The sequence below is a fragment of the Cornus florida genome, unplaced genomic scaffold (assembly GCF_030987335.1).
Source record: "Cornus florida cultivar Cherokee Brave unplaced genomic scaffold, ASM3098733v1 CherokeeBrave_3.0.0_Hap2_Chr08, whole genome shotgun sequence".
NCBI lineage: Eukaryota > Viridiplantae > Streptophyta > Magnoliopsida > Cornales > Cornaceae > Cornus > Cornus florida.
In genome coordinates, this window is record NW_026775578.1 from 11,674,429 (window position 1) to 11,690,042 (window position 15,614).

The window sequence follows — 15,614 nt, forward strand, 5'->3', positions numbered from 1 at the left end:
TGAGATATCATATTTTGCGTCAAAGTATTTTCATTATTTTGTAGACTCACAATTTAAAAATAAAAAATAAAAAATTAAATATTTGGTCTCTATTGGGGGCTAATTTTTTTCAAGTGAAAAATTCTGAAAATTTTCTTACAAATAATCCGAGTATTTTATAAAAAAAATAAAATAAAATAAGATTGTTGTACTAGTTTTTAAGATTGTCTATTTATCTCTGGTTATGAAGTTTTGTTAAACAACCCTTATATTTTCTGAAATCCTTTTTTTATAAAATTTCCGTGCATATATTATTTTCAATATTTGAATGTACGGTGTGTGAGATATTAATTTTTAAAGTTCGAGAAAATAAATATTTAAATAAAAGGGCATTTTGGTCCAAATATCAACTCTTTTAACCCCTTAGATAGTCGATGGGGACTCTTTGGTAAAAAAATTAGATAAAGGGGTTTATTGGAATGGGTTACAAATCGAGGGGGTTATTTTGGTAAAAAATTAGATAAGAAAATTTTACTAAAAATGTTACAAGTCAAGGAGAATTTTTTGTACTTTGTCTTATAAAATAAAATAAAATAAATATGTGGATGTCAAATGATGGATGTTAATTTCATTACATAGTGTCATCTAACTTTCAAAATTTGTCATATATTCGTTTTTTTCCTCATAAAAACAAATTGTATGTGTGTTATTTGAGAAAATTAAAATTAGTTTCAAATTATAAGGGTAATGATTCATGTGTATGCTAATTTGTTGTACGTACATGAGAAGGGATGACACTAAAGGGTTTTAGTAAGGGAAAACTATGTATAGGTAGACTTAGTAGTCTTAAATAACAAAATAGTCTAATTTTAAAGTTTATTTTTCAATTTGATTAAATTTAACAAAATAATTACAAATACATTAACAATTATTATTCAAGTCTAAAATACCCTTCAAACTCTTATTTTAAAATACTAAAATATTCTTATAATTATATAATAATTTTGGAGCCTATTTTGGTCCGATTCTTACATGGCATGGACACATCATTGCTCTTACCATTTTTTTTTTTTTTTTTTCTTTCCAAAATGACGTTTTTCTCTTTCTTCAATTAGATTGGGCTCCATTCCTCTATCTTCATCATCTCTCCTCTTTCCTCTCGTTTTAGCCCTCTTTCTTCACTTGATTGTTGCTATTATTGTTGCTTTGGGTTTTGATAACTTTTCTAAACAACCACGTTGATGAGGGAGTGACCGACATGACCAGAGGATTATTATACAAACTTTAATTGACTTGTCTTTGTCGTCTTAGTCAGATCTCTTGTACGATGGCTTAAGCTTCATATTTTTATCTACAATGATTTGCTTACCAAAAAAAATAAAGGATAAGCTAAAAATTTTGGTTCTTGTGTCACGACCCTAGACCGTAATCCAGGTTATGAATATAAAACAGAGCAAAGAAATGCTTGTATTCAGAAATGTCTGACCGAGCCCTGGAACAATGTCGGAATTTTTTTTTTTAAATAAAACTTTAATGTCCATAGCTGATAATAGAAAATCCCTTGATTCAAAATCATTTTAAATAAAGTTCCCTGTTCACACATTATCTAAAAATATGAAAGTGGGTTTCATACGTAAAATCCCATAATCCTTTAATTACAATATTTAAACACGATCAGTTTGGAAAAATATTTACAAATATACATACTAGTCTCAAAATATACATTTCTCATTTAGACAAAGATATACAATAAAATAAAACCCTAAATCCGTCTATAGCTGCGGAGGAACTCCCTCTACAACCTCTTGTCCATAACCTGAAAAAAATGAATATATAATAGGAATGAGCAACCACAGCTCTGCAGGAAATGTCTAACCACCACTCCTTAATACCCCCATGAATCCAAACAAAGAATAGGAATCAGAAAGGGAGTCATGTTAGTCATAGGGAAAATAATCGTCACATAATCATGCTATCACACAAAAGCAGTCAACACAGAATAATATAAAGTGTCATATAAGCAGAGTCAAAATCATTCCCCTTAATGCAACCTTCTATACAAAGTTTCACCTTTCTAATTAGCACAACCATCAATCTAAAGGTAAACCCCTGTAACGTGAAAAGACTACCCATTTATTAATACCTAAGGAACCATTTAGTATTAATGATTCACTGCACCTAGACAAAAGGATAACCGCTCATGTCTAATCATAAACACGAACTGAGAATATCCATCTCTATTACTCCATAATTATCACATTAATCAATATCTTAGCTGGTCCTATGCTATGCCGGGAGAAAAATAATCATAATATCACATTTATAAATCAAGTCATAAATGAATATGACATGCAATGGGTGCAATATCATGCGATGTTGCCCCTCATTTTTCTAAAACCATTTCCATCATCATTTTTAAACCGTTAGTGAACCCGTCCCGTGACAACTCCATTGTGGCACGAGAGGAGGATTGACCACTGTCCCTAACCCATGGCAACTCCATGGCGTCATTTGAGGCCCAAGTAACACAATTACACTAGAGCGATCTCCCTAGTCCCTTCTAGGCCTCACTGACGCCGCGGTCCCTAGGCAACTTCTAGGCGACCGGGTTTTTCACAAAATCCTTTACAAAATTCATTCCCAAAAATCCATATCATTTATTTCAAATCAATTTTTTTCCATTATTTCCCAATGATATGCATGAATGTCACATGCTTCACAATATTATAATACCACATCACTACTCACATCAAAATCCAATTCTATAAACATACTTTGGCAACAAATTTATCACGGCAGCAAGCTTCACAATGACATACTATCACAGTATTAAAAAAATCAACTCAAGCATATTGTCATCTAATCTATACAACATAGAAGTTATTAGACATAAAAAACATATAGAAATTCTATGAACACACTTTGGCAGCAAATCTATCATGGCAGCATGTTTCAAGGATAATGTATCATTCAGTTTTTTGAACACTATTACAACACCAAACTCATAACAAAACAGCCCATAATTGGAGTGAACTAAATATAAAATTTTCAGCTTGTCAAACAATAACAATATAACCATTGTGATTACTAGAATTTCAGTTTTAGACACATAAACATCAACGACATTTTAAGAGTTCAAATTCCATATTTAAAACACATAACACATCATTTCTGTCTAAGTTACAAAATTTCAGATTTTTATTACACAACATGCTTGTAAAGAAAGCTTAATTCAAGTCATATAATGGTTCAATTTAAAAGATTTTGTTCACAAGGAAACAAAAGGTGTGATGGTTAAAACAACCCCTATTAGTTGTTAACAATTCATACGCAACTTGTTACCTACATCTTTGAAAATTCATAATAATTTCAATTATATGTCAAATTGAGTGATTCCAAAGCCTAATGAAAGCTTAAACAACGTACTTTGAAAGTGTCAATTTAGTTTAACAAAATGCATTCCCAACTGGAACAGTTTTGATCAAAAAAAAAAAAAAAAAAATCAATTTTCATCCAAACTGAGTGAATTCAAAGCCCATTGAAAGTTTAAAGACTGTATTTTCAAGATAAAATCTTACTTCACCAAAATCCCTTACCATTTAAATTAGGTTTGATGAGAAAAACTCGGACAAAATCTGCACCCAACCCAGAATTTCCAGCAAGAACACTATAACTCAAAAAATTCGTAATAAATTCATTTCTAAACCAGTTTAAATGAAACTAATTCTCAATGAAAGCTAATTAACTATATTATTATAATATCAAATTATCTCTAAAAGATAAATTACAAATTTACATGAATTTGACCAAATTGTACCATGTAATTAAGTTTCAACAGCACAAAATTTCAGTTTTCTTTGTATACACTTTGCAACTCAAAATTTGAAAGAAATTAACTCACTAAAGGTAAAGGAATTGAGGGTTAGACAATCCTACCTCTTAGCAGCTTGAAAACCCAGCTACCAACAATCTAAAACAAACCAAAGTAAGCTACCAATTTTGCAAAAAAATGAAGAACACCTCTTGAAATTCAACCCACCCTTCCTTTTTCAAATCAGATTTTAAAATCCCAGCAATGAAGAAATGATTGCAACTTTGCTTCCAAAATGAAGCTCAAGACACCAACTACACTTTTCATTCACATACCCTTCTCAAAATCCCAACACAAAAGCTTCAAAGTGTCATGCAAAAAAGACTACTATGAAAGAGAACAAAAAGGACGAAAAATGACATTCTGTAGATTGTGTTTTGTGTCTATCCCATTCAATTGTAATGTTATATGTCATCACACACACACACAATACGTGGCCATGTGAACCCCCATGTGTCAAGCTCACAATTAGTCAAATGCAAGACCAAGCAAAAATGACCAAAAAGTCCTTCAATTATTTCTAAATGCCAATTATGCCATGTGCCTACTAAAAGTTTACTTTGCCCTATATAAAATAATCAAATACCATATATATCATTTGTAAAACAAAAAGTCCATAATACCCTTTATGAAATAAACAAATGACATTTAACTAAATTAAACACATTTGCAACTTAAATCGTAATTTCCGGCAATAACATAAAAATGCATGAATATCAAAATGACCAGAAAAATTGATAAAAATGCAAGTACTCACACTTGGGTCAATTGATCTATACCCAGTATGGTCACATATATAACCCAGAAAAAAATAAATTTCAGAAAATTTTGAAATCAGACAGATCTAATTGAAGAGAGAGAAAGTCTCATTGAATAATGAAAATCTATTTGAAAATTAAGAACAAGTATCACAACTTGATCCCTAAACATCTAGGGATGATCCTAAATTTATCAGAAAATAGTGTTATGTGTCTTCAAAAAGTGTATGTCTAAACATGTAAATAGTACATATAAAGAGGGAGAAAATGCCGTGTAAAATAAATTTGGATTTGTAAGAAAATATTATTCAACCTTAATCGTTTGTAATGTTTGTTGCAATGGATTCACAAATTTTCTTCACAAATTTTCTCAATCGTTTGTAAAGAGGGATTTTCATCACAAATTTTCTTCACTTACGCTCCTTCCAAACACAGGATTCACAGTCAAGATTCGATAGTTTCTTAATTGACTTTTGGTATTTTGAAATTATATAACTCCAAGGATATTTTGGTATTTTAGAATAAGAATTTGGAGGGTGTTTTGGACCTTAATAATTACTATTGATGTATTTGTAATTATTTTGTTTAATTCAATCAAATTGAAAATTGAACTTTAAAATTAGATTATTTTGTTATTTAAGGGTACTAAGTCTATTTATACGTAGTTTTCCCTTTTAGTAACCTTTTATTTATTTATTATTTTTTTTTGCATCCTCGAGAAAGTATAAACATAATTTTGTTTTTTTGAGTGACAATTAAAAACAAAAATAATATTTATTAATACTTGTTATTGTCACAATTTTGAAAACAAAAAATAATAGCAGTATTTAATAATATATATTTGTTACAGATGTTCATAAAATTTTTAAATTTTTTTTTTCATTAGCACAAAAAAACCTTAAGTATGTATACAATTCAATTATTTAACCAATATTAAAAATACCCAATACAAGATAATAAAATATAATATTCAATTTAAATCCTAATAATATCAGTATAAAATAAGATATATCAGGACAAAAACACAAAGCTTCCACATGTTAGAATTTGTTACTTATAAAATAGTTTCATCCGGGTTAATGATATCATATCTTTCAAACCTAAACAAGTATTTTTCATTCTACCCAAATAACTTGTCTAGAATTTACTTACTGTGATTGATTAGTATTTTAATTGATTTTAACAAGTATTCGGAGTTAATCAACAAATATTTTTGTGATTTTGAAACCGAATTCGAGGATAATTAAGCATAACTTGAAGGGATATATATATAAAAGACAATATATATATATATATATATATATATATATATATATATATATATATATATATATATAAATTTCTTGAACATGCTATTTCAAGAAATTTAATTCGAGGATAATTAAGCATAATATATTTAATTCGAGGATCAAGAAATTTAATTCGAGGATAATTAAGCATAAAATCGGGATATATATATATATATATATATATATATATATATATATATATACACACACACACACACACACATATAAGACATAAAATATAATTTAAAATTTTAATATAATCGCACATTTTAAAAATTAAATAAATCAAATATTTTTGTGATTCATTCTAACAATTACTCTACTATTAAGTATATGTAGGTGATTGATTTTTATAAGATGCATTTATTTATTGTTCCAATAATTTTTTACGAGATGTTTTTACTTTTTCCCCCAATTTTATCAAGATTTTACAACGGCACATTATTTTTACCGAAGCACTGGTGTGTGTATATGTAATATGTATATATATATATCTACGTTGCCTTTTTAGTAGTAGAAAGGAGACATCAGTACCTTTCTCGTTACTCCTACTCCGGTGTACCTGTAAGAGAGTTTAATTGAGGTTTAAGTAAAGAACTAATTCGCACCGATTTTATTTCTCATTCTTCCCAAAACCCGCGAAAGTACACGCATTCGAATCGGAAGCAAACTAAGTCGGCGGAGAAAGTGAGGGCAATCGCCGGAAAAGGGATCAGAAGAGCGCAAGACGCAGCAAAAAAATGGATCGGATCGCCGCAGCGAACGAACTTTCATTTCGGGTCGGGTTCTCCGGTCACAGTGGTCACCTCAGAGTCGAGCCCCTCCCGCCGGTCGAACGCTCCGACAGTGTCAAGTCACTCCCTGACTTCATACTTGTCCGTCTCCCTCTCTCTATATACATTTACACTTATATAGACATTTATATAATAACTCACTCACAATTTTCAACTGCACACACTAGAATCTAAACTTCATTCTTTTTGAATGCTAGAGTGAAATCATTATTTAGGGTTACAGATATTATTTTGTTGAATTCGATTACGGGTGTTTTTACTTATTAGGTTTTCCTACGTGTGCTTAAAGTCGGCCTTGAATAGTGTTGTTTCTTAATTATTAGGGTTTTATATGTGAGATAATGGTTGCATCGGTTTGGGGTGGGGAGGTTGATGCAAGATTTACATGATGATTGGATGGAAGGAAGTGGAACACAATGGGGTTAAAAGAATGGAAAATGAGGGAAAGATGATCTTCTATAGGAGTTTTAACTTTTGAGAGTTTTGGAGAAAAAGGAAGTGAAGGTGATAACCTCTCTTCTTGAAGGTTTCTCGTGAATTAAAGTAGACGGCATTGCTCAGTGTATGTTCTGTTTACGCGGGTTTTGGGATTTCACATATTTCAGACAAAAGCTGTCAAAAAATCAAGGAAACCATAGGTGATTGATCTAGTGTCCTAGGTTATGACCCAGATGGTCAACTATAAGATACTATTAAATTATCCTTTCAATGGCATACCTTGGTGTGCCTTAAGATATGCAGCAATAAACTCTATAAATTGAATAGTCATTACTTCAAGAGCAATGTTAAATGTATCTAAAGTTTTGAATTTTCATATTCATTTGACTAACTTCATTTTTTCTTATTTCTATGTCTACATCAGCCACCTGCATTTGCTAGAGAAACACCTACCTCAATAAAAGAGTATATAGAGGAGAAATATCTACTGCCGAGATTGGACACTGACGAGTTTTCTCCAGAAAAAGCAGGAAGACAATGGGAATTTGACTGGTTTGATAAAGCGAAAATTAACCTAGAGCCTTCATTGCCCCGGTCTGTTGTGGTTCCGAAATGGGAATTACCTTTCAGACGCCCAAAGAGGGGTCCAGAGAAAGAAATATGGGAACCGATCTCAGTGCAGGTATGAAACGATTTCTTATCCAATGCGTGCCTGTTCCCTCGCAAATATTCAAATTAGCTAACACAAGCACGAGCGTTCATTGTAAATTGTAGCTTATACTGAGAATATAAGTTCACAGAACCTCTATTGCTTATTATCTTTTATTTTCCTTAGGGACAACTGCCAAATCGGTTTTGGGATTTGGCAGTCTTTTTTTTTGTTGTTGTTGGTGTTATTATTATCATCATCATCATCAGTATAATTGTTGTCGCTGTTGTTGTTGTCATTGTTAACTCCTCTTTTTCTGAATTTGTTCTGCGGAGTTGATTTGTTATAATACTTTAGGTGGATGTATCAGAACTTATGGCTGGGGCTGAGAATTCTGGTGCTCTGCCACGCATTGCTGGACCTGCAAAGGATTTTGTAAAAGGAAGCCTCAATAGCCGTCCTTTTCGTCCAGGGGGTTTGGATGATTCTCAATCTTCAGAAAGGATTCTTCCTGTTGGTATGTCTAATGGTGAATGGGTACGGGAGGTGCTTAATGGTGGTCCTGCTCAGGCGATTCCTCCTAGCTTTAAACAAGGATTGGATCTTGGTGATATTAAAGTAAAATTACTTGATTTATCCTATAATTGGGAACTCATAACAATATACCATGATCTTACTTTTTGTTTAACTTTATATTTTTTTTGACAATTTTGTTTGCATGGATACCTTTTGAAGGCATATTCATCTTCATGGAATGTGTACGAGGATCAAATTTCAGTCAATCGCACACCAGATGAAAAGGTGGTCAGTTGTTGCAGTGCAGATATGTTTCATTTCCACACTCATTAGTTACAATATATTTCCACATCTGGGCTATTATGGTTGCATATTAAATCTGGAAGTTAAGATTTGGTAGTTTCATGAAGCATGTGGTCATGTATGCAGGGTACCATGCTTGTATAACTTTTTTTGAGAAACGAATCTTATTACTTGCCTTGCAGCTTTATGTAATCAATGATTTTGTGTTTATTCTTCATGCAGGCTGAGCTTTCTGTGCAGTTTGATGACTTGTTTAAGAAAGCTTGGGAGGAGGATGTCACAGAATTTTCGGGAGATGGTCCGTATGATCTACACTCCACTCTGAAATTCTGTTTTTTTACGTTCCTGTTTGTTTTGAGCAAGAATGCTGAGCTAGCATTGCTAGCCTTGCTAGCTCTGCTTTAGCTCAAAAAATTTATGCACGACCAATTCTAGGTTCAGGACTATTATTCTTTGTTTGGAATGGGCTTAGCTAGATTCATCTCGGTTCATCTTGCGTTGCATTAAATTAATTTTTGACTAGGATGGTTGAGACTGCCACTTTTAGTGGTCTTGATATCAGACAAAAGGGCCAATAAATGGTGTTGGAGCAGTCCGAGATCTGAGTTTTGTGCTGGATTTCAACTTTCAATACTGAAATGGTATGAATAGTAGCTTATATTTTGAGCATACGGCAGAAATATGGATTTTGGAAGCATTCACTGTTGGAATTTTGGGAACAGTTTTAAAATTTTGAGTTATTTGAGATATCATTGTGAACAGCAAAAGATTAGGAGAAACTCTAATGTGTTTTAGTTGGAGAAAACTATGCACTCAATAAAGAATACACGTGTTGTTAAATACTTAAATCAGTGTTTGAAGTAGTTTGGAATTTGAAACTTATGTGGTTTATTTATGAATAATTACGGAGATTTTTATAGTAAATTATATTTACATATGATCAATGAAGAATTTTGGTGTAATTCTAGAATTTTCTTGAAATTCTTCAAATTTGGCACAGATAAACTAATGGAATCAATAATTTTAGTTTTGAACAAAAAAAAAAAAAAAAAAAAATAGAACTATGTGACTTTGTTTATTATATTTTTGGACCTTTCTTAGTTACATTTTGGAGATGGTAATATTGTGTTTGGGGTGCCGGAGATAGAGGATATGAGAAGGAAGGAGGCAGGGGGATGGGCTTGGAGGGCTAACACGTGTTGTTGAAAAGCAATAGTTTCTATTCACCTTTCAAGTACAGTTTCCAACTTTGAAGTTAGTTTTGCAGTCCTCACTCCTCATATTGTCGCCAATTTTAAATGCGCTGACCTTATTAAAAAATGACAGTTACTTTAAGTGCTTGACAAACAATCTTCCCTTCCGTGCATCATTGTGGAAAACGGGTAGGGGGAGGAAATGTGTACTGCACTACTAACATTTAGTCATTTTGCATTGTTTATTGAGGTTTTTTTTGAAGTTTACCAGGTGGTCAGATGATCAAATTGATAATTGCCCATCTATTCACATATCAATCTTGAAATTTAAAAAATTAGTTATCCATGTTCCTCTTTTTTTTTTTTTGTTTTGGGGGGGGGGGGGGGGCGGCCGTGTTGTTTATTAGTGGAGGCTAATGTGGATGCTGTGTTATCAGTGGAAGCTGAAGTTAATGATGTGGAGCTTGTGAAGTCAGAATCTCTACCCTTGGATGCTGAAGTGAATAAGGTGGATGTGGCTGGTGGTGTTTTTGACACTCAATCAGCCGTGTTGGATGAGATTTTATCAGTTGAATCAAGGGGATCATCTTCAAGATTGGATGGAAGTAGTGATGGTGGCGGACAGCAGCAAAAAGAGGTAGGTATCTGAAAGCAGTGCTTTATGCAAGATTCCGACATTTAAATACTATCTTTTTTGTCTGTTTGTAGTTTGTTTCTCTCGGTGCTGTTGGTTAATGGGTGCTTCTATCTGCAGTTTTGGGCTGTTAGCGGAGGTAGTGAAGGGATTGCAGATCGCTTTCATGAGCTTGTTCCTGACATGGCACTGGACTTTCCTTTCGAATTGGATACATTCCAAAAGGAGGTATTAATTGTGTTTAAAAAAATTCTGCTTCCTTTCCTTTCTTGCTATTTCCATCTAATCAAACAGATCTTTAGGTTGACTTAGGCAAAATAATTTTAAATGCATGGTGAATCATTGTCCACCTTTCTTCCATTTCCAAAATGCCCTCCCACTATAATTTTGAAATTACCAAAGCAGCCTTTGGTTAAGCAGTGTATTAGAAGTGCTAAAATTAGTACGATTGCGTACTATAAGCGATAAGTTAGAGCTTTGTACTTTCCAAAGGTGAATAAGGTACCACTATAGTGCTTTAAGGTACCACTTTTAGCAAACTAATTAACTAAGGTTAGTTTGGTAATTTCAAAAGTTGGAGGGCTTTTTGGATATGAAAGAAAAGTGAACAATGATTCTGCATCAATTTGAAATTATTTTTCCCAACTCAAGCAAAGGCGAAAAGTGGACTTTAAAAGTCCACGATTTTGTTATTTGAGGCCCTTAAGTCCAATTTTGTGTTGTAGGCCTCTAAAAGGCTAATAATTTACATGGAAAATGTCCCAAAAGCGGGACTTAATAGTCTTGTTGAAACTGATAGGAGTTATTGGTCGTGTAGGAAAATTAGTTTATTTATTATTAATTTTCTCTTGACATACAATAAGCTTGACAAAGCCTTCTGCAAACTGTTACGGCTGATTACGTGGTTTTGGCTTCACCATTTTGCTCTATAATTTTGTAAGGGTGTAAGTAGGAGTTTAAAAGGCTTAGAATTTACGTGAAAAATGTCCCAAAAGTGTGACTTAATAGTCTTGTTGAAACTTGATAGGACTTATTGGTCTTGTGGAGGAAAAATTAGCACTCATATGTACTTTTTTTACTTTATTTTATTTAGGGTAAATTACACTGACACCCCTTGGGGTTTGCCCTTATAACACCTAGATACAAATTTTGCAAAAGGTTAACACTAAGACCCCAAATGCTTGCTATGTCTTACACAAATACTCCGTGTCATCACTTGCACCCATGTTAGAGCTCTAACAGCAATGACACCATGTAAAATGACCTGGATACCCCTTGACTTTGTATAAATACCTCTTTTTTCTTAACATATAATATGAAATGACCAAAGTATCCTACTAAAAGTTTTGTTAAGACAAAGTTACCCTTCCACTTAAGTGCAACATATATAATACATATATGTTCATTACTTAACATATATGAAAGTTAAACATAAATTTCCTTTTTTTTTTATTTTTTATTTTTTTGATAAGTAAGAATTTTATAAAGAAGCGCTCAAAAGGGGAGCGAATCCCATGGAAACAAAAGGCCACAAAACGCCTTAAGCCTTCAAAGAGGCCAAAAAAATAACAATCTCCTCAACAAAACGATAGTCTCTCCCTGAGACCCAACAAAAAAGAGTGGAAATAATGGAGAACTTAAGCATAGACATAGGTTACTCTTTGCCATCGAAATATCTCCGATTTCTCTCGAGCCAAATGCACCACCAAATATAGAGAGGGATAGCCCTCCAAGCATCCCGCATGAGAGCCCTAACTGAGACACCTCTCCAAGCCTTAATCAACTCTCTAGAGGAACAGGGCATAACCCATGGGACCCCAAATAATCCAATCATCAAATCCCAACAATCTCTGGCCATACTGCAATGCAATAGAAGGTGATCCACTGTCTCCTCATCGTGTCGGCACAAGTAATAACGATTGATAACCACCTGATTCCTCCTCCTCAAATTATCTTGGGTTAAAATCCTACTCAAGATAGAAGTCTAAGCAAAGAAAGCCACTTTAAGGGGAGCCTTGGAGTGCCAAATAGCCTTCTAATGGAAAGGACCACCATCACCAACAGTAAGGCACCTGAAAAAGGACCTCACCTCGAAACGACCCTGAGAATGAGGACTCCAAAGCCAACAATCAGACTCCTCATGAGAAATCACCTGACGATACAGTAACTCCAAAAAACGAGTGACCTCCTCAATCTCCCAATCCTGAAAATGCTATCTAAACTGAACATCCCAAGTTAGTCTTCCGTTATCAAGATGATAACAATCAACCACCAAGGCCTGTCTATTAGAAGCAATCCTGTAAAGCCGAGGGAAAGAAAGAGCAAGGGGAAGCTCCCCACACCAAAGGTCTTCCCAAAATCTAATCCTCCTGCCATCCCTGATCCGAAAGCGAACATGCTTGCGAAAAACTTCCCATCCCTTTCGAATGCAAGTCCAAACCCCCACACCCCTAGGACCACGCACCTTAAGGGAACACCATCCACCACTGCTTTCCCCAAACTTGCTGGCAATAACTTTCCTCCAAAGCCACTGCCTCTCAACCCCAAATCTCCAGAGCCATTTCCCAAGCAGAGCCCTATTGAAAGGCAATAACCTTCTAATTCCTAAACCTCCACTCCGAAAAGGACAACACACTTGCTCCCAACGAACCAGATGGTACTTGAACTCAACCCCCCCCCCCCCCCCCCCCCCCCAACCAAAAAAAAAAGAAAATTACGCTGTAGACTCTTTATTCTTTTATTAGGGATTATGTTACAATTGGTATTAAACATATAATTTGGGATTATATAACACACATATATGGTTGCAGAATGTTGAATGGTCTATATGTAGTCCAGTCGTTAGAATTTTTTATTTATTTTTGATAAGTTGTCCAGTCCTTAGAAATATATATCCAACAAAAATATATTAGCCAATAGTCAAAAGCAATTCAAAGCAAACTACAAAATTTATTTATTAATTGAGGGTATATAAGAATATCTCAATACACATTAATATAATGAAAGAATTTTATTAATCAAATGTTACACTGAAAAATTTATGGAAAATTTCATATTACGGGGCTAGTCAATGATGTTCTTAACATGAAACTATACACTAAATAAAAAGGCTTGTAAAGTCGTCAACAATAAGAGCAGAACCAGAGATGTGAGACTGCCATGAACCAAACACATGCCAAGATCTCACCAGACAGTGAACGAACCCATCAACCCAAAGTCCAAACCCATTGGTTTCTTCGCGATCCCAAACATAGGGATCACCATCTCACCCTTACCGTCGGAACCTAAGCCAACAGGTTTATCATAGCTGATCAGACAGTGAACGAACAACATCCTGCCTGAATCGCGAAATCCGTTTGCTGTTCTTCTCATCGGATTCTTACCATCATGTCACCAAAACCCGCTCTAACCTTCCATAAAATACGGCCATCCGGTGGTGTTAGTGATGCTGTGTATGGTGGTGGCCAAGATTAATTAAATTGGGTAATCTGGTGACATATATGTATATATATTATATATAGATGTATGGTTGCAAAATGTTGAATGGTCTATAGGTTAAATTCATGTGACACCAAATTGGCCACGATTGGGGTTTCCATCGTGCAGATTCGGTGGCCAGCGGTATCAACACAGTACAGTGGTGGTGTCACCGGATCAGCCGCCATGGTGGTGGAGAGTGGTGGCAGTGGCAGCGGTACAAAGTATGGGGATTGACGACCATTTTATTGCGTTTGATTGATGGTGGTGTTTTGCCGATGATGGAGAGATGGGTTTGATGATGGAGTTACATTAGGGTTTACAGAGTAGTGAGAGGGTTGGGGGGAGGGGGAGTCTCTTGGCGGGAGGCTCAGAGGGGAGTGGTTATTATTACAGACCACAACTCCCAAGGGCCATCATTAGGGGCAAAATGGTCTTTTGGATTATTTGATTTTTTGATAAAAAACAATTAAATGTATGAGGGCATAGATTTCACACTATTTTTAACTCTGTCAGTGACGGAATCTGACGTGGGGTCTGAGTGTTACTGTTTTGCAAAATTTCACTGTACAAAAGCGTAATTGTTATAAGCACTTTTGATTGCAGATCTTCTTAATCTCATAATTTTCCATTTACTCTTACTTTAGATTAATCAATTGAAGGAATGTTGTCACTTGTCACTGAATACACAACAATCCTCTTCTTGGACTTGTCTTGTCAAGTCATTCATTTGTAAATATTATTGTTTAGCTAATGATGTTTCTATTTACACTCACAAAAAGGGTTGGGGATGGGGAAGAAAAAAAGAAAAAAGAACAGAGAGTTGAACTTATGTAAACCTGCCATTGTTGGGATTTCACTTGGATTACCAACAGTTCTTCTTACATTACTCACTGCTCCCTCTTATATTTTTTCTCAGATTATCTTATAATATATATATATATATTCACTGCTTCATCTTATAATATATATATGCTTTTCCTAAATAAATCTTTTGTCACTCAGGCATTATTTAGTTGTTATATCTTTTTTAACAACTTTGTTAGCCTGGGCACATTATCATTAACTATATATTATTTTGTGCATGCTACTCTAAAAGTAATGTATTTGTAGAATGCAGCTTAAATTAATAATTGGCTTCTTTATGGCGATAATTACAGGCTATCTATTACCTTGAAAAGGGGGAATCTGTTTTTGTGGCAGCTCATACGTCAGCTGGGAAAACAGTTGTTGCAGAGTATGCATTTGCCCTGTCATCAAAAGTATGCCTCTAGTTGAATTCTTGAATGTCTGGTTATGTCAGTTATCATTAAAAAAAAAAAAAAACACTGTTTGGTCACGTCCTTGTGTATTCAAGTTTTTATATGTCAAATTATGCTTAGTTTCTGTGCTTAAGATTTTGAGTTGATACTATGTCATACAGCACTGTACTAGAGCAGTATATACTGCTCCCATTAAAACCATCAGCAACCAAAAGTACAGGGATTTTTGTGGGAAATTTGATGTTGGCCTCCTCACTGGAGATGTTAGCTTGAGGCCAGAGGCTTCTTGTCTCATCATGACCACTGAGATACTAAGGTCAATGCTCTATAAGGGTGCTGATATCATACGTGACATTGAATGGGTAAGTTCATTTTGTATGATATAATTGATATTCCTTTTCAGCAGTATAAATTCTCCATGTTTCTATAGATTTAGTTCTTTTATTATGTT

The 15,614-nt window shown here is 34.1% G+C and overlaps 1 protein-coding gene across 3 annotated transcripts in view; it reads left to right on the forward strand.

Annotated features, from left to right (window-relative positions):
* Positions 1-6,424: 6,424 nt before the first annotated feature.
* Positions 6,425-15,614, forward strand: part of LOC132269374 (DExH-box ATP-dependent RNA helicase DExH11) — a 30,636-nt gene continuing 21,446 nt past the window's right edge. The window contains exons 1-9 of one of the 3 annotated variants that reach the window (XM_059770550.1): positions 6,425-6,772; positions 7,554-7,811; positions 8,136-8,396; positions 8,514-8,582; positions 8,820-8,895; positions 10,228-10,427; positions 10,545-10,652; positions 15,062-15,163; positions 15,325-15,525. In XM_059770550.1, coding sequence (XP_059626533.1) covers positions 6,638-6,772; positions 7,554-7,811; positions 8,136-8,396; positions 8,514-8,582; positions 8,820-8,895; positions 10,228-10,427; positions 10,545-10,652; positions 15,062-15,163; positions 15,325-15,525 — 1,410 coding nt within the window. In that variant the 5' untranslated portion in view covers positions 6,425-6,637. Of the gene's footprint in view, positions 6,773-7,553; positions 7,812-8,135; positions 8,397-8,513; positions 8,583-8,819; positions 8,896-10,227; positions 10,428-10,544; positions 10,653-15,061; positions 15,164-15,324; positions 15,526-15,614 lie in introns of those variants that run through there. The other 2 variants (XM_059770551.1, XM_059770552.1) reach the window with 2 other exon arrangements.